At 40.6% G+C, this 24,459-nt stretch overlaps 1 protein-coding gene across 3 annotated transcripts in view; it reads right to left on the bottom strand.

The window, feature by feature from the left end:
* Nucleotides 1-24,459, bottom strand: part of LOC149311301 (gamma-aminobutyric acid receptor subunit rho-2) — a 41,104-nt gene that overhangs the window by 15,843 nt on the left and 802 nt on the right. For all 3 annotated transcript variants that reach the window (XM_089530746.1, XM_089530745.1, XM_089530747.1), the window contains exon 2: nt 12,154-12,260. In XM_089530746.1, coding sequence (XP_089386872.1) covers nt 12,154-12,260 — 107 coding nt within the window. The remainder of the gene's footprint in view (nt 1-12,153; nt 12,261-24,459) is intronic.

Raw genomic sequence — 24,459 nt, 5'->3', positions numbered from 1 at the left:
CATTTTTTTAAGGTATTTAGCCTTCTCTGCCCAAGAGTGCTGGTGCTTCACAAAACTACAAATCCAAGGATTCTGTAAAATAGAACTGTGACAGTTAAAATAGTGTCAAATTGCATTATTTCTACAGTGTAGATGCAGCCATTTGTGGAATCGGGTTATTGTTATTTGGCTGAGTTAATACTCAACTCTTTAGGCAGATATGTGGTGTGTTTGTGCCTTCAAGTTGCATGTCAACTTATGGCAACCTCATGAATTTCATAGGGGTTTTTTTAGACAAGGAATACTCACAGGTGGTTTTGCCAGTTTCTTCCTCTGAAATATAGCCTACAGCACCTGGCATTTGTTGGTGGTCTCCCATCCAAGAAATAGCCAAGACTGATCGTCTTTAGCTTCTAAGATCAGACAGGATCTGATGCCTTTAGAGTATTTAGGCCAACTAAAGGCTTAGGGTGGGATAGCTTTGTGTTTGGCTTATATTACTTTGGCGGGGTTCAGATGGGCAGGGGAAGACGTCTTGGAGGTGTATTCTGCTGAATACGGAGCCTCCAGACCACCCGCCCCGGGGGTGTATCTCAGGTGTATGGGGCTTCCACATGGGGGGCAGTGAAGACGCCTCACCTGGGGCCGTTTCTGACCCGCAGTTTCCATACCGCCGCCTCGGAGGACGCTGCAAAGAGAGAGGCAGCTTCTGCACGGGCGGCCAAAAACGGGGCTTTTTTTTTTCTTTTGCCGGCTGGCGGATGCGCAGCTGCGCAGCTGTGGCGCTCAGCACCGGCGGCAGAAAGCCTATGTGCACATTTAAAGCGCCCAGACCCCTTTAAACTTTTTCCCTCGCCCTGCCCAAGAACAATGGTGGTCTCCTGCCAGCTGGTGATCAGCTGGTGTTGGCATCCTTGTCCGCTTGCACGTTGGTAGTGTCACCAGCATCATGGATGCCTCCTCTCCTTTGGTCCCCACGCTCTTGCTGAATCTGCAGTGCACAGCCACAGCTGTCGCCGCTGCCACCGCTGTCCCCCTGCCATCCCCCATCACCTCCCTTGTACATATGTAAATATTTAAAGTTTTAGGGTTTTTTTATTGTTAGGTGAAAATGGCACAGGAATGTGTATAGGGGTTCACTTTAAATTCCAAACTTTCCCCAATTCTAGCAGCGCATGCGTACATGTTGCTCTAGGTTTAGGGTTAGGGTTAGGGTTACGAGCATTAAAATAGAGTGCAGCTGTGCTGCAGCTTCCACATCTGCATGGCATCTGACGCTCTAATTAGAGCCTCGGTGCAAACTGCGCATGTTCCAGGACCCCGACTCATTATGCGACGCAGCAGACACGGAGCTTTTAAATGGGCAACTTAAATCAGCGGCGTAACAATTCTGGCGTACCGGTGCAGCAGCTTATAGACGGAGCTGCGCAGTTGCGCAGTATATAGAAAAGAAGCGGGGAAAAGCAGCACCTTTTTAATGCCGCTTCTTCCCGCTTGGGGCGTGCGGGCAGCGTGTTCATGGCGGCATTCAGGTAAGGGCCGTCTGAAGGCTATACCTTCATGACGTCATGAACACACCCCTTTTTGCCCGTCTGTAACCCGCCTATATATACTAACGTACTGCAAACCAATATAAATGTACAGCAAAATATAAACCAAACTCAGAGCTATCCCACCTTAAACTTTTGTCTGGGTGTTTTTAGAGGTTGTTCTGGCTGCAGACCATACTGTTAAATTAAACATCTGGTGATGAGTCACAGAAAGATGTCAAGAGAGTTTTGATCTCACTAATCCTTATGGTCATTAGGAAGCTGCTAGATTTTTAATCCTGTCCCTCCCTTCAAATGAACTAAACAGCCATAGAAGAGCCAAGAGAAGTGAGGGGGAGGAAGAGCTTACTCCAGATGGTTAGTCAAATTCCTCTCCAGATAACATTATAGAAGAGCAAACAAAACTCAAAAGCACAGGCCATAAAGGGTAGAAAAGGGTGAGAAATTATCAGCAGTGAAAGTACAGTGGATCCTTGTTATACGCTGGGGTTTGGTTCCAAGATCCCCCGTGTATAACAAAATCCGTGTATGCTCAAGTCCCATTAAGTATAATGACATAGCAAAATGGTGTCCCTAATAAAAAAAAATGGAACATCAAGGTAAATTTATACTTTTTTGGAACATTTTCAAACCGTGTATGCTTAAACCCGTGTATAAAAAATCCGTGTATAAGAAGGGCCGAATGTAGCTGTATTCTAGGACACAATGTGCAGAGAACACTCTTACATGGAGCTCATTGGAGTAAAGGACAGGTGGGCCTCTGCACATCACCAGTTGGCTGCAGTGAACTTCATTGCAAGAAATGTTCTCACTGCTAATACCCACCCCCATTTCAGTCTATTCAGTATTTCCATAACATGTTTTTTCCTTGATGAAAACAACAACAACAACGTTATTATTATTCCGGTCTCAGTTTGTTTCCTAGTAGGTGTGTTTAGCCTTAAGGCTGAATTATGTTTGTGTTTCTATGCATCAAGTAAAACTGGAAGCAGATATAACATAACATTTACTAAACTGATTTCATAAGTTACAGAGCATGAATCTTGACCAACTACAGTCCAGAAAAAAACCCACCTTTCAAGCCTAGTGCCTACTCTAGAGAATGTGCAGCTGTAGCTGACAAGTGACCCTCCCCCAAAGGTTAACAAACGGTAACAACATTTGGTACAGACATAGGCCTTGGAAATTGTTTGATATTATGAAAATATATAGTCAGGGGTAGCTGTGTTGGCTGTTCAGCAAAATACAACAAAATCCAAAATCCACAAGCAGTGATACCATTATCGGGACAGCTCCAAAGCATAAAATACCTTATACAGGCTGTCAGAGCTTAATTGGCTTCTTCATCTTTGTTTGATGAATGTGTTATGTTTAACTTGGTTTGGCACAAAATTATCATGTCTGATGTGTGAAAAGTATAGTTTATTAAGGAAATAATTACAAATTAAATTTTACATTCCCCCCCCTTACAAATAGAGCTTCAAGGTCCTGAACTGTAACCTGAACTGTAAGGAACTTCTTTGATTTTTTTTTAAAAATAGTTTTTATTAAATTGTGTTTGATTTGACAGTTTGGCACAGCAAAAAGATGTATAAAGATTGCAGAACATATTTTTAGGGAAACATTTAATTTTGACAGTTTGGCACAGCAGAAATCAATGAATGTAGCAACAGATGAAAACATCACTACTAATAAAATAGAATTATTTTGTCTCTTCATAATATCAAGCAGACATAAATCACTCATTTCCTTAGAAAGAACTGAGAAAAAGAAAGAAGAACCAGGAATTACAGTGACTTGACACTGTACATTAACCAGTTGCCCCTAGAATCTTCTTAGGCAGTTACAAATACCTTTGTTGCTACGTGCCTTCAAGTTCTTTCTGACTTATGACAACCCTAAGGCGAACCTTTCATGGGGTATTCTTGGCAAGATTTGTTCAGTGGAAATACCTAGCATTACACATTTGTGACTGTTTCATATAGGAACAGGAACAGCATTTACATTTATATACCACTTCATACTGAACTAAACAGTCTCTAAGTGGTTTAGAATCTGGAAGCCAATTCCCCCCAACAAGCTGAGTACTCAGTTTACCAACCTATGAAAGGATGGAAGTCTGAGTCAGCCTTCTGGGATTGAACTCACAACGTTTTGGCTACAGTACTGGCATTTAACCACTGCACCACCAAGGCTCCTGTTTCATATTCACAACCCCTATGTAGTCCTTAATTTAGGGGATATATAGGGACTGTGAAAGACCCCCCCTATACTCACCTACCAGGCAACTGCTTCTGCTGCATTCAAAGATGATCTGTTCTTATTAATCAGAAAACAATTGGCAGATGTTCCCAATCACCTCTCTTGGGCGAGCAACCTCCTGTTTGAAGAGGAATAACAACAGTGGTCCTGCTTCTACTTGTCACACCAAAGATCACTGTTGGAAGGGGATGTGAACATCAGTCAGCTGCTTCCCAATTGACAAGGGAACAGAGTCCAGTTGATCACAGTGGCTGCTTCCCAGTAAATGGGGATTGGGATGAACAAAATAGGATTTACTGTGTTGCGCCATAACTATAGTATTTATGCATAATAAGATTCCACTCAATTTTTTGTGGTTTTAAATAAATGTTTTTTATGTTTTGTTTTGATGTTTTATCATAGTTTAGAACTTTCTTGCTTTTACTGCATTGTATGAGATTCCTCCTCCCATCATGCAGCATTGTAAACCTTTTTCAAGGTCTTTTAAAAAAAGATTGGATGGACATCTCCTAGAAGTGTTTTAATAGTGGATTCTTGCATTGGCAGGGGCTAGACCAGATAGACCAGCTCTGTGGTTATATGATTCTACATAAATAAACAAAGCTCAAGTCAGCATTTGTTGTTGTTTGCCTTCAAGTCATTCTCAACTTATGGTGACCCTAAGGTGAATCTAACACAAGGGGATTTTCTATTGTCTTCCTCTAAGGCTGAAAGAGTGTGACTTGCTCAAAGTCATGGATGACCATGGATTTGAACTCTGGTCTCCAGAGTCATAGTTCAATGCTCAAACCACTGCACTCTAAAGTCAGAGATATCAATAGGGTTGGTGTCACCTGGTGCCGTAACTCATGGTTTCAACTCACCCCAACTGACCTCCTCCTCCCATAAAACATCATTCACTGTCATTCACGTAAGGCTAGCATTCATGTGAAACTGGAACTAGGAAGTGGCCCCCTTCTTCACCCTGTCAGTGCAAAGGTTCACAATGCGTTCAGACCCCCACTGAGCATGCGCAAGGGTGCCAATTCGAATCGTTGAATCTGCATGGTATGTACCGGTGTGGTAATTCAATGTGCACTGGCTCCACTTTGACCCTGTAATTACCATAATTTCGTTCTTCATATGTGATAGTTCATCACATGAATTGCCTTGGATTCGAAGTGACTCTGCTACGGAAGCGCTTCAGTTTAGAGTTCCAGTCTCACATGTGATAAACATCATAGAATCACAGAATAGGCCAACCCCAGTCTGCCATGTAGGAATCCACAACACATACCCTCCTGAAAGGTAGCCATCCAAAGATGGAGAGCCCTCCACACTCCAAAGCAATCCCTTTTGCACTCTCAAATCCTATAGTTATGTAACTATTGAATCTTAGTTGGTAGGCACACTCAAGGATTTATTTCAATAAACTACAGCAAACAGTACCCACATTTCCCAGGCCAGATATTACATAACGAGAAACTCTAGTTCACTTAAAAGTTTCTCATCTCCTCCTAACAGTCATGCTAGAAGAAGAAAAGGTAAAGGTTAGCAGACAAGTATTTTGCCTCTCATTACAAGTTGTTGGGGAATAAAAGTAGGGTGCTGTTGTGCTCATGTTCCCTCTGTGGACACCCCATTACATTTGGTTGTCCACTGGACAAGAGAATGCTTGACTACATAGGCCCATAGTCTGAGCCACAATGGTTCTCCTTATGTCCTTAATGTTCATGCATGCAATGCTAAACTATGGTTTAGCACTATATGCCAGTGCAGCCTTTATGTTCTTTATGTAAACTATGCATAAATATGCTAAACTGAGAGTATTAAGGTTTTTTGGTCTGTCTTTATCATTGTTCATAATTATAGCATCAAGATAGAGCACAAATATACCCCATTAAGATATGCCTGGAGGGTGTTGTGTGAACTGTTTGGCTTTCCAGGCTTGTTAATGGATACCTTTTGAAAGTCTTAGAGTGCCCCTGTTTTATTTCTGAATGACTGTTCCATTTAACTTATTTATAAATAACTTTCCAACCTATATAGGAGGCATGAACAATTTAAGGGCTTACGGGCATTTCAGGACTGCAACCCCCATGATTTCTCATCACTGGCTATGCTGATTGGGGCTGCTTGGAAATGCAATCCAACTGTGTCTGAAGGACATCTCTCTCTCTCTCTCTCTCTCTCTCTTTTATGCACACACATTTTACTAGTTTTTGCTATTTGCCATCAAGTCACCTTCAGCTTATGGTGACTCTCTAAATGAGGGACCTCCAAGACATTCTGTTATTAACAGCCCTGCTCAGGTCTTCCAGACTCACGGCCATGGCTTCCTTAATTGAAACAATCCACCTCTGATGAGATCTTCCTCTTTTCCTACAGCCTCCTATTTTGCCAAACATTATCTAACAATGCATGTCCTCTCATGATGTAGCTAGTAAAACTTTCATATCCTCCAACATTTCACAGATGAAAACAGGGACACTTGTGGCAAAGCAAAAGTGTGGTCAAGATGGCAAAAGTGATTAATGAGAAAGAACAGATAAGCTAGGAGAAGTTGCAGTAGTTTGCTTTTGCCTGAGCCTCACGGGAACATTCCCTGTCCTCTTCCACCTGCTGAGTTAATTGCATGCAAACTGTTTTTCCATTATGAACTCACTTTGCTACAATTAAAGTAAGCTGAAGACAAAGGATGGGAGGAGGAGAGGGAAACTAGTACATTTTAAAAGCAGCTGAATAAGTAGGATGACAGAGAATTAATCAGGCCTGATCCTGCCATATTGGGACAGAATATATGTGAAACCAAAGTGAAAACACCACCAAACCATTTTGATAAGCAGGATTTTATGAGAAGGTGGAGCATGTTCTAAGGCCTTATAGGATTTTCTCCCCTTTAGATATTGTAATTCCTGTTCAGAAAAAACCCAGAAGGATTGATTTCATTCTAGGTTTTTGTTTGCGTGCACAGCAATATAACCTCATCAATTTATCAAGGGTGCTGCCCCCACTGAAAAGGGCTGAGTAATAGAAAGAGGTTCTGTAGGTTAAGATTAAAGATTTTTGGCAGGACACGGCTGCACCTGCCCACTGGCTCCAAGCCACTATGGCTAATCCTGTAGATTCATGAGCTACATTTGCTACATTTTTATTTTCAAATGGTGATTGGATTGTAGATCTCTTAAAGAGTCAAGGGATTAATAATCAGAGAGAGTGAAGTCCAGACTTGACTTTGCATGAAGAACAAACATCCTTTCAGTTCAACCATTCACAAGCTCCCTCAACTTCTACTGTGTATGTAGACAGAATGTGTAATATATGAGATTACATCCCGTGGTCTTTCCCATAAAGGTAGCAAAGCAGTGACAGGAGGTAGGGTTTTTTTAAAGACAAAAATAGCTTGAAAAGAACATTAAAAAAACTCTCAGTACTGCTACCATGATTTTGATCCCTACAAGTCTTGTGGTTTCAAAAGGAAACATTAAGAGAGCAGACAGAGAACTCTTTATAACATGCACCTTGGTCCTTCCAATGTTATTTTGAGCTGCGAGGATATTTCATTGTACATTCAAGAGTCAGAAAGTTCTCCCAGTAAAACAAAGTATGGGGCAAAATGTGCCATTGTATCTTTCTGCCTGTGGACTGCAGCTGCATCTTGCACAACTCATGGTTCTCTTCATTTTGGACGTAAATAGGTAGAACACCTGCAGAATTTGACATACTGTACCCAAAAGAAAAACAAACCTTCAAAAGCTTTAGAAATAGCCACTAATGTTCCCAAAGTAGATACACACAGGAAATGTCATCTCCTTCTTTATGACTTACTACTGTAATCTTTTGTTTGTTGGTTGGTTTGTTTGTTTGTTTAGTATCTCACCTTTCTCCTTGTACAGGAGCCGAGGTGGATCTTCAGGCTGGAAGCTGAAGAGGGCTTATTTATTCCTTCAGTCCAATTGTATGATGTCTGAATGTCATCCAGTACAAACTGGTGGGCAAACTGTATCATAGGAAGCATTAGGCTGTTCTTCGATGGAAAAGATATCGCTATTTTAAGTATCAGCTAAAGCTGCTTATTCATGGACTCTGGGGGTGGGAGGGGGAGATGTCCTAGTTGAAATGTTCGCAGTGAGAGTTTGAGGAAGGGAACCCAAGCCTGACGGAAACATTTACATAATCTTCACATATTAATAATTGTAGTAAATAATACCTGAACATCTGCTAGCTTTAGCAATGTCATTGGCATGGAGATAACTCTGAAAGGGTCAAAGCAAATGTACTCTCATATTAGGACAGAGAAATGCTCCTAACACATGCAACATGCCAGTGGGATGCATGAGAAAGTTCTAGAGATCTTCTGGGGTAGATAACTGAGCTTGGAGAAGTTTCTTTTTGACTGTGCTTCCCTGAGTGCCCCAGCAAAGATAGCCATTGGTTGTGGGAACTGTAGTCCAGAAAGTAACATTTGCAAGATCTAGATACATATAGACCAGAATGAGACAAAAGAAAGCACATGACAACAGGTATAGTTATTTCAACTAAGATTTCAACTAAGATACTATGAACATGTAGCCTGCTCATTGAATACAAAGCAGTGCCTGGATTTTCTCTGTGAGTATGCCTGAAATTTGCACAAAAAAGTCAAATTAAGCTCAATTCTTGGTTTCTGCACCTGTGTGTTGTGTGTTATGTACCTTCATGTCGTTTCTGACTTATGGTGACCCTATCATGGGATTTTCTTGGCAAAATGTGTTCAGAGGAGGTTTGCCATTGCCTTCCCATGAGGCTGAGAGAGTGTGACTTGCCCAAGGTCACCCAGTGGGTTTCATGGCTGAGTGGGGAATCTAACCCTTGTCTCCAGGGTCATTGTCCTGTGCTCAAACCACTACATCACTCAGGCTCATGCCATGACTTATTCATTTGGTAAATGACAGAATTCTACTACTGCAAAAAGGTTGGTAATTCCAACAAAAAATTATAGAACTAGGGCATGTATCCTTCATATGAACTGATGAGTAAAAATACTCATCCTTATACACTTAGCCTTCCTTACCCACAGATTTTTATCCATGGATTCAAGCATCCACGTCTTGAAAATATTCCAAAAAAGTATAAGTTCCCAATAGCAAACCTTGATTTTCCATTTTATATAAGAGACACCACTTTACTATGTCATTGTGTTTAATGGGACTTAAGTATCCACGGATTTTGTTATTCACAGGGGATCCTGGAACCAAACCCCAGAGAATAACAAAGGCCCACTGTGTGTGTGTGTGTGTGTGTGTGTGTATAGAGAGAGAATTTAGTTTTGAAGCTAATCCTTTTAAGAACCTTTTGATTCTAGAGGCTTTTCCCAAAGAGATGCATAGAGGAAAAATTATTAAGGGAGAAATTATCTGAATACTCCTTGAAAATCCCAAAGCAAATAGTGTGGGCTTGTATGTTTTTTATTGTTTGACTGTACCACAGAGGCTTAGGCTACAAGCTGATTCAAACCTATACCCATGTACCTAGGAATAAACTTCTCTCTCTAGGAGAGCTAGTGTGATGTAGTGGTTTGAGCTTTTGATTATTACCCCGAAGGTCAGGGTTCAATTCCCCATTCAGTCATGGAAACCCACTGGGTGACTTTGGGCATGTCAAACACTCTCAGCCCCATAAAACCCCATTAAAGGGTCACTTTAAGGTCGCCATGAGTCAGAAACAACTTGAAGGCACATAACAACAACCACAAACTGCACTTATAGCAATAGGAGGATCTGTCTTGCCATGGTAAAAATCAAACAAAACAAAAACATCTTCACAGTGTTGACAAGTAGCTAGACTTGGGGATAATAAAGTCATAGTTTTCTCATCAACATACAACTAACTGGTAGTACTACATATTGGCTGCAATCCTATACAAAGAATCTGGAACTTAATTTTATGGTCATTGAGTTATATGGAGTTCTGTAATGGCAAATGTGTGGTGCCGTGTAGGTACAATATGCATGTATGCACTATGTTTATGTAAAATCATGCAAAACTGTACAGTGCACGTGTGCAGCAGAACTTATTCTTGCTCAGCAAAATTACATTGCATAGACTTTAAATGTGGTAAGTTCCTCACATAGTAACAATTTGAAGCAACTGTGGCATGCTAAAAAATATTTTCTTGAACTGATTGCAAGCTATATGATTCAGTCAAATCAGCATAAGGATATTCTTTCCCTATAGGCTGCATCTGCATTGCAGAAATAGTCCACTTTAACTTGTAGTTTTGTGAGACATTACCTTCTCTGTCAGAAAGGCCTGGTGCCACAACAAACTACAAATCTCAGGATTCCAAAGCATTGAGCCATAGCTGTTAAACTGGTGTCAATGGATTATTTCTGCACTATGGATGCAGCCATAGTAGCAAAAATGATATCATTCTCAAGGGGAAAAAATACATAATCACTTAAAAAAAGGAGGTCAACTGCAGAAGGTTTCATACCTTCTTAGAAAATCAGGAATGCACTTGGCAGCTACCAGGGAGCACTGAGAGCATTGGCTATCCTAATGAAAATTCTACCCTCCCCCAAATGAAATTCAGGCCCTGTGCAGACCAGCCTGAAAGGCCAGCCTGGGGGTGAAGTTGGGGGCATTGCATCCAGATGACACACACCCTGACTCCACTTGGTGCCATGATGACACACACCACTCTACATGGCGCATGGTGTAATGATGCACCCATACAATGAAGCACCAAAGCAGCGCCATATAGCCACGCCGCCATGGCTATGGTGCCCTCAAAAGGCCTGATCAGGGCCACCGTGTGGGGTTGCCGTGGCCCCAATCCGGCTAGGATAGCGGCGAAGTCCTGCCGCCCCTTCAGGGCAGTCTGTCGAGCCCTTCAGTCTGCAAATTTCTAGCATTGCAGGGAGTGAGATGTTGAAAATTGAAAAAGAGTCTTTTATTTTGCTGTCTTTGCATTCCCTTAATGTCTTTGCCTGGCCCTTTTCCTCAGGTATATGAGATATGGTGTATCTGTAAATGCTCAAGTAAAGTTTTATGTTACTGAGATTCTAGAAGTGAGAAGGAAAATTTCATGGGGCCAGAATTCCTATTACCCTTATTTTCCCCTTTTTCCATAGCTACATTATAGTCTTAGGCGGGATACAGATGGGCAAAAAGGGGTGTGTTCATGACGTCATGAAGGTATAGCCTTCAGACGGCCCTTACCTGAATGCCGCCATGAACACGCTGCCCGCACGCCCCAAGCGGGAAGAAGCGGCATTAAAAAGGTGCTGCTTTTCCCCGCTTCTTTTCTATATACTGCGCAACTGCGCAGCTCCGTCTATAAGCTGCTGCACCGGTACGCCAGAATTGTTACGCCGCTGATTTAAGTTGCCCATTTAAAAGCTCCGTGTCTGCTGCGTCGCATAATGAGTCGGGGTCCTGGAACATGCGCAGTTTGCACCGAGGCTCTAATTAGAGCGTCAGATGCCATGCAGATGTGGAAGCTGCAGCACAGCTGCACTCTATTTTAATGCTCGTAACCCTAACCCTAACCCTAAACCTAGAGCAACATGTACGCATGCGCTGCTAGAATTGGGGAAAGTTTGGAATTTAAAGTGAACCCCTACACACATTCCTGTGCCATTTTCACCTAACAATAAAAAACCCCTAAAACTTTAAATATTTACGTATGTACAAGGGAGGTGATGGGGGATGACAGGGGGACAGCGGTGGCAGCGGCGACAGCTGTGGCTGTGCATTGCAGATTCAGCAAGAGCGTGGGGACCAAAGGAGAGGAGGCATCCATGATGCTGGTGACACTACTAACGTGCAAGCGGACAAGGATGCCAACACCAGCTGATCACCAGCTGGCAGGAGACCACCATTGTTCTTGGGCAGGGCGAGGGAAAAAGTTTAAAGGGGTCTGGGCGCTTTAAATGTGCACATAGGCTTTCTGCCGCCGGTGCTGAGCGCCACAGCTGCGCAGCTGCGCATCCGCCAGCTGGCAAAAGAAAAAAAAAGCCCCGTTTTTGGCCGCCCGTGCAGAAGCTGCCTCTCTCTTTGCAGCGTCCTCCGAAGCGGCGGTATGGAAACTGCGGGTAAGAAACGGCCCCAGGTGAGGCGTCTTCACTGCCCCCCATGTGGAAGCCCCATACACCTCAGCCACGCCCGGGCGGTCTGGAGGCTCTGTATTCAGCAGAATACACCTCCCAAGACGTCTTCCCCTGCCCGTCTGTACCCCGCCTTAATTTCAATATGACTGACTTGGTTGTCACAGAGTAATTCCACTGGTGTCAGCTAAAGCTCAAGGGAGCAGAGCACAACCAGAGTAGAAAAGCCAGCCTGATTTGGAGATGGCATTCTGAAGAATTCAGCCCCAAAAGATGATGAACAAATTTCTTACCTCCAAAGGCAGGCCTCATGGTAAAATCATGGTCATCTACCCTCAGAAGCTGTTCACTTTTTCCCGTCCGAGTTTTGGTCATATCATGGTTCTTTTTATATACGTGACTAAAATGGAAAACAATAATGCTCTGTCACTCCCAGCCTCTAAACCATGTAAAAGAAACAAATCACGATTATTCAACTTTTTCTGTGGGAAGTTTGGAAGCAAAAAATTGATCTCATACAGAGATTCTGTTGTGCATTTATAATGCACACAGGAGCATGTGTGCATGTCCTAGTACATTATGTTACATTACAGTATGATTGGAAATATGCTGAATCCTTTGATACATAGCGGTGGTATGGCACTGGAAAACCCCACAGTGCTATGATAGTGCAGACAAGTATCACTTGTGCTGTTATTCCCCTCTTCCTGCATTGTTTGATGTGGTTATGGCCACAAGCTGAAATATTAGAAATTATGGAGCCAAAATTATGGATTTTGATCTGACCCGTGGATAAATCAAGGGTAGAACTTAGAGGCACATAACAAGGAATATAAATGATGAAGCTAAGGAAAATGATGCCAAAGAATGTACAAAATTCTGGCAGGCATAACTGTGCTTCTCCAATGCAGACATTCAAAAAGGTCAGATGTGGACCCATGGTGGACAGAGTAGAAAGGGTTGGTGCTCCTTTTAGGTGCTCCTGGAATTGACTAAGCTCTTGCCTTTTGCCAGTACTTAAAGAAAGAGAGTCCCCATGCCCCCACTCCATCCCAATGTCAGCATTTCTAGCCGGTCTGTTTTGCCCCATTATCTACCATCTACAGGTTTTACCAGGTTATATGTTTTTATTTATTTAACAGAATGTTTATTTAAGAGAAAAGACAAGAGCAGATAAGTCTGCCTTACCACCTCCCCTCAGCATGTTAAGCAACAACAACAACAACAACATATCTAAAAACTAAAAACCTTCCTGTTCCAAAAAGCTTTCCCCTAATTCCTTCCCTTTGTAGCCTCCTTCCTCCCCCCCCCCCCCCCCCGTTATTATCTTTGTTGTTGAACATCCTATGCTAGCTGGATATTGTTATATTGTGATATTGTGAATTGTACTGTGATTTTAATGTATATTTGCTGTTTATCGTGTTTTTATCCTGTAACTGATATTGTTGTAACCCGCCTTGATCTTATTGATTTTATTTATTATTTATTATCTAGCAGTTACCATAATGGAATCATAACAAAAAGTGGAAGGTGATGAAAGAGAAAGTAATCCTGGGATGCATTTTGGAAGAAGCCTTCCAGTGATTCCCAGAAGGTTCAAACTATAGTCATGTATAAGTCTAGAAATTTTAGTCAACGATTGACCCAAAAAACCTGGATCGACTTATCCAAGAGTCAAGGTAAGTACTGTACTTTAACTCTTATTTTAAAAAAAGAAAAGAGGAACAATCCATTTCACTAAGTAGAGTGGCAAATGGCAATTCAGTCTATCCTGGGAGCACCTAAAAGGAGCACCCACAACCTCTATTCTCTGCTGTAGTGCCGTTTTTGACCTTTTTGAATACCTAGGTAGGAAAATGGCAGCAGTAACAGCACTCTGTTGTTTCCCTTTAAAGGAGTGCTGAAAGGATTTAGGCTTTGAAGGCTGTGGATAAGACATTTGGGTATATTTGTCAGCCTTTCTGAGTTAAAATCAGGCAAAGTTATCACATCACTGTCAGCATAGTCACCATTTTCTTTGCTTTGCCTTTTCATCCGACATGTGTGCATTTTTAGCCTCGCCTGTGCCTGGTTGGCTCCCTCACATATCACACAGCCATCTTTTGCCATAGTTCCCTCCCCATCTATCCAGCCTTTAATGTGAGCACAAACATTTATGCTTGCAAGAATTTTGTAACTTTGCTTCATATTTCTTTGCTTCACCCTTTGGATCCTTTATTACACGTCCCTCCATTTTACCCTAGGCTTATCCGCAGGTCCTATCAAAATCCATAATTTTGGCTCCAAAACCTGCCTTTGTCTTATACATGAGGTTGACTTATAGTTGAGTATATACAGTACTTTTTACTTATTCAAGGCTTACTTGCCTATTTGTTTCATTTCACATGTGTGTATTGTTATGTTTGAATAAAAAGTCTGGTAAAGCATGTTGAACTGCTCTACTTTTTTGTGTTATACAAGCCTATCCGAGCTCAATACAAGGTGTTGGTTTTGACCTATAAAGCCCTAAATGGCTTGGGCCCAGGGTACTTAGAGGACCGCCTCTCCCCATACAATCCGCCCCGCACTCTCAGATCATCTGGGACAAATCTGTTAGAGGTCCCTAAGTCTCATCTGGTAAGGACCTCTCAGAGGGCTTTTACCGTTGTTGCCCCTTCATTGTGGAATGAGCTTCCCATAGAGCTCCGCTCCTCTGCATCACTAGTCTCTTTTAAGAAACAATTAAAAACATACTTATTTCAGCTGGCTTTTTCACTTTAGCTAACTGTGTTTCTTGTTCTGCCCTTGCTCTCTGTTTTTGACCCCACATTTTGTAAATATTGTCGTTTATCTAGCCCCTGATGAATGTGATATGTTTCATCTCCTGGTTTGTTTTATGTTTTATTCCCTGTTTATATCCCCTAGTAATGTCTTTTAAAATTTTATATACTGATGTTTTAACTGTATCTTGTACGCCGCTTTGATCACTTTTGTGGAAAAGCGGGATAGAAATAAAGATTATTATTATTATTATTATTATTATCCTCATTCTTTTCAAGTTAGTTCTGCCTTTGGTACCAAATGTTTTGTGACAGAAGTAATGCCCTGGAACATACTGACTTCATTAAATGAGATATACCTGTATTATCTAAAAGGAGGCTTAACATACAAATAACACATTATGATCCAGTCTGCCCTTGAGGTATGTAATCCAGGATATATTTAGATTTCTACTCAGAAATTTTTCTGTATACAACTTGATCAAGTTACCTGTATGCAAGTATGTTAAATTGAGTCCTATGGGACTAACTTTCCTATTACTGTGTTTAATTAGGCAGCAATTATGGAAAGTCTATGCAAAGAGGAAACAACGAAAGTTACTGTTAGCTTCAACTAAATGAAAAGATGGCAGAGTAACCTCTTGCTTTCAATGTTACCATAATGTACATGTGTGAAATTTTAACAATATCCTCATTGGAGGTACATAGGGGTCAGTTAGCTGAGAGGAAAACATCTACTTTTTAATAGTGACTGTTCCACTGTCCCTTCTTAATTTAGAAGGTTGGATCAAAATAAATTAAGATTCAAGAGCCCATTGTCCTGGCAGTGAATCTGTGAAGTTGGAAATGTCATTGGTACAACTCAGGAACAGCAGAACACAGAAGAAAATTAATCTCATTTCTTTAGGGAAGGAATGACTGACATAAAAGTTTATTGATGGAACAGGTACTGTGGGAAGAGTGATGCAAGAAAAATTATGTCTAGTGCAAATATTAACTGAAAATGAGGCAGAAATATTGGCATAAGGAAAAAGACATTATTATTGTTTTTGTTTATTTCTATAGTGCTATAGGACATATAGTATGGGTAGAATTACTTTAGTCATTTTCAAGATGTGTTCTGGGGACCCATTTATATGTTTAGAGAAATAAATACACTAATTAAACCAGTGATGGACAAAGCACACACACACACACACACCCCACACAAAGCTAACTGTTTTTCAGTACTTGACCCCTGTGCCTTTTCTCTGGACCAGTGATCAGAGGATGAATTGCTTGGAAGATCTCAGAAGCAACAATTCACCTTTTGAATAGGTTGTAGCCCCATCCCACCCCTGCATTAATTTCAAAAAGTACCAATTTTTCAACACTAGAACTAGACTTAAGCCCCTTTCAGATTTTATTTATTTATTTATTTTGTTTATTTTAGATTTAGTTTAGTTTTTAAACCTGGCCATCTTTTTTGCATTTGTGGCAGTCCATACTGCCACTGAAGGCTTCCAGAGAAAGGAAACTGGTCCCTAGTCTTGCTGCAGTTGCCCAGACTACAGTTAAACAAAACACATCTGAGAGGCATGTTTGCTAGTTCACTGGTTCAGTCTTGCATCCTTTGTGTAGGGCTGGCCCAAGACTGCTTGTGGTGAGGAACAAGATGGCTATCACTCTTATTCCATGCATGAAAGCTGACTGACTGGACTGGTACTTTAATATATATTTTTCAGAAGTGGTGCTGGGGTTGCCTGAATACAGCAGATGAATAGGTGATAAGGTGCTTAGCACACAACTCTCTCCTGAAACCCCTTATGTGAAACACTATTTTATGTATTAGAAAGCTTGATCAACCATTTTAATGTTTTCCAACATTAACAATCCAAAGTTATTAGGCTTTGATATTGTTTACATCTTTCAATAAAACTTTGGGAATTATACTGACAAGTTGGTAGTCAATATATAGGCGTATACGGCTGCTCCTGTATAGGACTAAATCAGAAAATTAAGTAGCAAAATGCAGTCCAATGTTATGATCACTAGCCTAAATAATAATTGTTCTTTAAAAAGTGCTCTTTTAAAGCAAGTTGTTTTGGTTGAACTTATATTAATTGAAAGATTTGTTTCTGAATGGCATTTCTTTCACTATAAAATGGTGATTAAAAAGAAGTACGGAAAAGGATCATGTAGCACCTTGGAGACTCACTGAAAGAAAGAAGCTGATACAATAGACCCAATGCCTATGAGTGCCCCAGATATTACACCCTCAAACAGGAGTATGAAGAAACAGTTGCCTTGGGAGAAGCCAGTTTCAGACATATTTCTTTACACAAAATATTGTGAGTTGGCAATATGGAAAATAATGGAATCATGGAATCTTTAGAAAACCCCAAAGAAGGAGACTCCACTTTACTCTGAGGCAACATATTCCACTATCAAACAGTGGAAGAACAGCATTAGGAAGTTCTTCCTAGAGTTTAGGTGAAATCTCTTTTTCTGGGTGGAAGCCCAGTAGCCCTGGCTAGCAATGAATGGGGGAGTTACAATCCAACAACATCTGGAGGAATGCATCATTCCCACCCTTACTGTAAAATGTTGAATCTGATGCTGAAATCCAATGCAAAGTTTGAAGACTGAAGTAGCTGGTGACAATAATCATATAGATAGGAGTACACAAAAGGATCTTGCAGCACGTTTGAGACCAATTGCTCATTCCCATTGGAGGAATGACTCGATTTCTGATCCGGCTTGGCTGTGTGTCAGAAATCGATCCCAGTGTGTGGTTGAAGCATGGAGTGAGTTAAAGATGACATGAACAGAGTCTTTTCTGAATCTATAAAGATAATGGATATGGAAAGAAAGAGGTGATTCTAGCCATCCAGAAGAAAGTGGAAAGAGGATGCATGAGCAGTATTCTTCACTGATAATGGACATCAGGGATGCAGGAGACCTTGGAGGTAGGATCAGGATTTGCATTTAAAAAGTCCTGGCTGGCCCCCAATTATCTGGCTGCACTAAAGATCATAATGTGATTCACCTGATTCCCCCTTTAGGCCTTCTGTTTCCAGATAGATTAAAAATACAGCAAGCCACAAATTTTGTTTCTGTTCTTTCTGATTTTATTTTGAAGATCCACACAAGTTTTGTTTATATTTTGTCAGACTTTTATGCCATCTCTTCAAATTAGTTTATTTTAACCCAGTATAAAACCAGAAAGAACAGGAACAAAATCTGGGACTTTTCAATTAGTACAATCAGTCTTAAATTTACACATGGACCAGCTATAAGTAATCTCAGTGTTTCAGAATTTAGTCTTTTTCAGTTTCCTTGGTTCCAAAGCACACATAAACGGTAAAAACATGCCCTCTACTTTCTCACCATGGTATAGTAGATATTCTAAATTAGTATGTTATTCTAGAGCAAATTATGCAACTGAATTAATCTGATATCAGATCTTTACAACTATGCTTTGTTTTTTAAAAATTGTAAATATTGATGTCTTTTTAAAATTTCTACATTACACCATTCATCTACTATATGCCACTAGCAATATACAACTAGAATATCTAGGATGTATGGACTTTTCTGTGTTACACACTGAAGAATACATGTGTTCTGAAAAAATAGTTCTGTTACATTGAAAAATCCCAACCGGGAGATTTTACATGTAAAGAAATTATCTTTTGACGTGAGGACCCAAAATCTGAGTGACATCTACTACACCTTGCAGAAAATCTTGTTCATGCCCTTTTTGTACTCCACTGCAAGGGGAAACTACTCACAGCATAGAACAAGTATAACCATTTGCATCCAACAAACATTGGAAGCTTGGGAAAGGGAGGCATTATGAAGCCCCGTGGCTGTGTGGAATAATACCATTATTTGCTGGGGCAGCAAGCATTAATCGATTAACAGCTTGATGGCAGATTAAAAACAGAGCTCCAATTAATCAGAGCCTGCCATCTGGGCATTTCCAATGTCGCTTATAAAGCCATGACTGGCTCTCCAATTACCCAATCCCTCCAACTGCCGTTAACCTGGTCACAGCCTCCCACACTATGATGCGATATACTGTATAGCTGTTTAAATTATAGTTAAGTATTCCTGAATGCTTCTATATGTATACATTAGCATGTGCACTTTCATGTAAATCTGTAAGATCTTTTGCCTTTTTTTAAATTATGTGTTTCCTCTTTTGGGGTGATAGGTAAATAGTCACCCCAGATCTTGGTTCTTCTGTCCCACAGATGCTATGATTTATGGATTGTTTTTCTTAGCATACAGAGAAGAAAGGATTGTAGCTAGACTTACAATCTTAGATGAACTTGGTCTTCCCCCAAAGAATATAGGGGACTGTACTTTGATGAGGGTACTAGGAAAAATAACTTCAAAACTTTTCCAAATCACTGATGTAACTAAGGCCAAATAAAAGCAAGCCAGTGCTACATGCTATATATACTCTAAGTCTAGAAATTTTAATGAAAAAAATTGACCCAAAAAAACTGGCTCATCTTATGCACAGATCAGTGTAAGTATTGTACCTTAATTATTATTAAAAAAGGAACCATCCCCTTCTCTGAGCAGAGTGGTGAAAGGCAAGAATTTAGGTCATCCCAAGAGTATCTAAAAGAAGCACCGAACCACTCTAATCTCTCGCCTGTAGTGTTTCTGAGCATTTTAAATGCCTGGGTAGGAAAATGGTGGAGGTGACAACTGTTTGTGCTTCCCCTCAAAGGATCAATGAGAGGAGCTGGGATTTGAATTATTTCAATAAAACATTTCTCTGTGTTTGTCAGCTTTTCTGAGTTAAAATCTGGTAAAGTTAGCTCATTAAAGTTAACAGCTATAATCACCGCTAACGTAATCATCATTTTCTTTGCTTTGTCTTTGCCTACTTTTTGATATGTGTCTTGCCTGTGCCTGTTCGTCTCCCCGACAAATCGCACAGCCACCATTTACCATACTTCCCTCCTCATCCATCCATCCTTTAAGATGAGCACAGCTATGCTTGCGGTAATTTTGTAAATTCTTTTCCAGAGGAGGGTGACATAAAAATGGTGAAGGGTGTGGAAACCATGGCCTATGAGGAGACACTTAGGGAGCTGGGTATGTTTAGCCTGGAGAAAAGACTGATAAGATAGTCCTGTATTTGAAGGAGTGTCATACTGAGGATGCAGCCAGATTGTTTTCTGCTGCTCCAGAGAATAGGACACAGAACAATGGATGGAAGCTATGGGAAAAGAGATTCCACTTCAACATTAGGAGGAACTTCCTGACAGTAAGAGCTGTTTGACAGTGAAACACACTCCCTCAGAGAGTGGTAGAGTTTCCTTCTTTTGAAGTCTTTAAGTAGAGTCTGTATCTCTATCTCTTGGGGATGGTTTGATTGTGAGTTCCTGCATGGCAGGGGGGTTGGACTAGATGGCTGTTGGGAGTCTCTTCCAACTCTATGATTCAATTATTGTATGATCATTTTCTTTTATATCTTTTGCTACGTGCCTCTAAGTTTTATCATTTCTTATCCATGGGTCATATGACAATCCATAATTTTAGCTCCAAAATCTGCCCTCCACCTATACACGAGGTTAACTTATAGTTGAATAGATACAGTAGACACCATTGCCTTTGTCTAATCTGTAAGTCTATTTACATGCATTGCTGCCTAAATGAATAGAACTTTGACAAAGTTGGCTTCATTTAAGTACTGCAGTTTGCAAATCTGCACTTAACTTTGTTATTTTCAGACATCTCATTTACTGATGCACTTGACAGAGCACCCATACCTAAAGATTCTAGCATAAAAACGTATTCAATTTGTAAATTATGTTATTCAAGCCTTGCAATAATTTTTAAAATGGTGTCCATCTTGATGTATATAAATTGTATAGCTTTGGATGAGGAGAATGCGAAAATCTAGAATGGGTAGAAAGCTAAGGCCGGAAACAGAAAGGCAAAATAAAGCACCTTCCAGGCACTCTGGGGACATGGCGTTCAAATGATACATGCTCCAACACCATACGGAAGCTGTGCCAAGAGCAGCAAAACGCCAATCCTTGCTTGCTGTCCATTTGGGACCTCAGAAGCTGCCGACCTCAAGACCACCATGTCCCACAACAATTGGGATAGGAGCAGCATCTGGCTGCTCCTTTTGCCCCGTCTGCATGACCCCTAAGTTGCCATATAATGGTTTTGATATTTTGTCCATGTATGTATAACAATATGGACGCCGGTTCCTCTCCCAGCAGATGACTTTCTCATCATGTGCTGCCTAGCTTTTAACTGGCAATGCAGGAATTTACATCTAAGAGCCTCTGTATGAAAAGTATGTGCTTAACTGCTGACCCTTGAATATGAGTAGTCAAGAATGCAAAGCCAGACAAAAATAATATAAACGCTAAGATTGAAAAAGTATGTGTATTGGCATTCTAGTCATAAAGGTCTTCCAGATGAAGACATTTCCCTCTGCCTAAAATTCATCTTTCTCATCCTGCAATGCATTTGCACCTGCTTTTAAGCTGCTCTTGCATTACCTCTTTCACAAAAGAGTCCCACAACATTCAGACAAACCAATCTCTTCTCATAATGGCCAGTCAAATGCCCATGGGAAGTTCACAAACAGGGCAGGAATTCACCTGTGCCCTCCTCCTTGTGTTCACAGGCAGACAGAGGAAGACAGGTAAGATAAAAAGTAAACCCACACAGTCACAATTTTAAAGCATTAGTTCCAAATGCATTACCAAATGTTTCTAAAACAAAATAGGAATGGGTGTGTTTGTTGCATGGCTTTTTAAATCACTCCCTTGTATTCCTCATGTTTGGGAAAGCATTTTCAGTTGTAGGAGTGTTATTGCTCAGGTAAAGTTCAGTCCAGCATTCAGAACTAATTCAGTGTATCCTACCTGTGAGCAGACAGGTGTTGGGGTTTACTTGAAGTTTTCGCAAAACTTAATCACCTTTTGCCTTTGTATCTTTGGGAATAGGAGGGAAAAGCCAACATGTATTGTTTCTTACACACTGGATGTCACATTCCTCCATCAATTCTGGACAGCTTTTTAAGTTCTAACTAGAAGAAAATAATTAGCCATAGACTTCAGGATCCTAAATATGGGGTGAAGGTTTCTGAATGGTCCAACCCCCCTCAGACTCTTCTGTACACTGCACTAGGGAGGTTGATCAAATTGTTAGTCTCAACTAGAGTAAAACCACAGAATAATTGGAACTTGCATAAGTGTTAGCTTCTGAAAATGCTTACTGATTCACTGGATTTACTGTGGCTTGAACTAACAATTGATCTAGGTCTTGCATTCAAATCCCAACAAAATTATATACTTCATTGGAGGGATTGAGGGAAGCAGCATCTCATAATTTAGAATCTGAAATGTTCTATCATTTTAGCCATGAGATTGCTGGAATTACCAAAAAGATTAGTCTTTAGAATCATAAAGTTGGAAGAGACCTCAAGGGCCTCCCAGTCCAACCTCCTGCCATGCAGGAACACAGAATCAAAGCCCCCTCGGCAGATAACCATCCAGCCTCAGTTTAAACACTTCCAAAGAAGGAGACTCCACCACACAATCTTCTATACTGTCAAACAGCTCTTACCATCAAGAAGTTCTTTGTAATGTTTAGGTATTTGGGCATCTCTTTTCTTGTAGTTCGAATCCATTGCTCAGTGTCCTAATCTCTGGAGCAGCAGAAAACAAACTTGCTCCATCTTCAATATGACAACCCTTTCAAATACTTAAACAGGGCTATCATATCACCTCTTGACTGTCTCTTCTACAAGCTAAACATACCAAGCTCCCTAAGTCTCTCCTCATAAGGCATGGTTTCCAGACCCTTCACCATTTTGGTTGTCCTTCTCTCGACACGCTCCAACTTGTCAACATCCTTTTTGAATTGTGGTGTCCAGAACTGGATGCAATATTCCAGGTGATGTCTGACCAAGGCAGAATAGAGTGGCACTATTACTTCCCTTGATCTAGACACTGTATTTCTATTGATGCAGCCTAGAATCGCATTGGCCTTTTTAGCTGCCCCATCACACTGTCAATTCATATTCAACCTGTGGTCTACAAGGACTCCTTTTCACATTTAATCTTATTAAGCCAGGTGTCACCCACCCTATATCTATACATTTCATTTTTTCTGCCTAAGTGCAGTACCTTACATTTCTTATACAGCAAACCTTTGGTATCCACTGGGGTTTGGTTCCAGGACCCCTCTGGATACCAAAATCCATGAATGTTCAAGTCCTGTTATAAACAATGGCACAGTAAAATGGTGTCCCTTATATAAAATGGCAAAATCAATGTTTGCTTTTTGCTTTTTGGATTTTTAAAATATTTTCAAGCCATGGATCGTTGAATCTGTGGGTCAAAATTCTGTGAATGTGGCAGGATGATTGCAGGTGCTACTCTGAGTTCCGAAAGAGTAAAAATCAGCACTCTCTACAACCATCAATCACCAGCCAATCCATTTGTCTGAAGCAAAGGGAAATCAGCATTCAATAGGTTACTTGAAGCAACATTTTGTAACATTAAGAACTGATCATTGCTCTCTTCATGCTTCCTCATTCCTGTTTTTCTCTCCTGGGGCAGGGATTATGTTTGTTATTGCTCTCACACACCAGTGGTCTATGGTTAAAGCCAGGGTAGTGGTAGTCACCTCACCCTCCATACAGGCTGGATCCCCTTGAGCCACCACTCACTATATATGAGCTGGTTGGGGGTATTTTGTTTGGTTTTTTAACAGAAGAGTAGGCTGATAACCACTTCAAACTAAAAATAAATACATAAATAAGATACAGCAATGTTACTTCAGTGGTTTGAATCAACCCTTCCGCAGCCCCATTTGGATCACTGACTGCCAGTGCCTAAGATGACAGAACACTTCAAATTCTAAAGTATTAGCAATAATCAACAAATTTTTGTGGAAAAGATCAAACAATGTCCTCAGTGCCTTGCATAATACGAATTTGTTAATGTCACAAGATAACAAAGCTGGTGTGACGATGGGACCTTTTTTTTTTAACTGATAGGACATAATTAAAATGTTCACCAACTATATTGATCCATAGACCACTATGTATCCCTTACCTATCCAGACCAAGGCAATAGTCACCCCATGCACAAAGCCCCTGAACAACATACCTGAAAAGGTAAGCATCTGTCCATATCTGGCACTGCTATAGATTTGCCTTGAATGCTTACTTATTGAAAACTGTCCACAGAATTCTAAACTCACTTCAAAGTGTGATGTTTTAAGTCAACACAACCAATAAAAAGACAAAGGTCATGGTGTTTCCATTTAATGAGACAGATTAACCCAACTTTGTTTGCAAGGTCTTCGCCAGGCAAGTAGTCTTAGATGCAATTGTCACTAGATGACATAACACAGAACAAAAATTGATAATACTTGTGGGGTTGCTTGGCAGTTTTTGGAGGATTATCTTTTCTAATATAGACTAATAACCTTGCCTCTGTAACATTAAATCTGATAAACTTTACTAAAACCTTTTAGCTGTTTGGTACATGTTTGCCTTCACTAATACTCTAGAAAGGAGAAGTGAAGGTCACAAATAATCTGCACATAGAAAAAAAAATTGTAAATATTCATACCAGCCAAAATTCATAATAGGTATTCCAACATATAAAAGAAAAAATAGCTGTATAACAACAAGCAAGCAAGCAGTTTTAATCCTTCGCATATAGATTTGGGAATAAACCCTACTGAACAAAATACCATTTTTCTTTAAGAAGCCATGAACGCATTCAGCCTGCATATCCATAAACTGCAACAGACAAGATATTTAAAGGAGGATGTCTCCACTTTTTATTTTATGCCTCC

Source organism: Sceloporus occidentalis, unplaced genomic scaffold (assembly GCF_023333645.1).
Source record: "Sceloporus occidentalis isolate IW3139 unplaced genomic scaffold, rSceOcc1.0.p SCAF_6, whole genome shotgun sequence".
NCBI classification, from domain to species: domain Eukaryota; kingdom Metazoa; phylum Chordata; class Lepidosauria; order Squamata; family Phrynosomatidae; genus Sceloporus; species Sceloporus occidentalis.
This window is presented reverse-complemented; position numbering and strand designations above follow the sequence as displayed.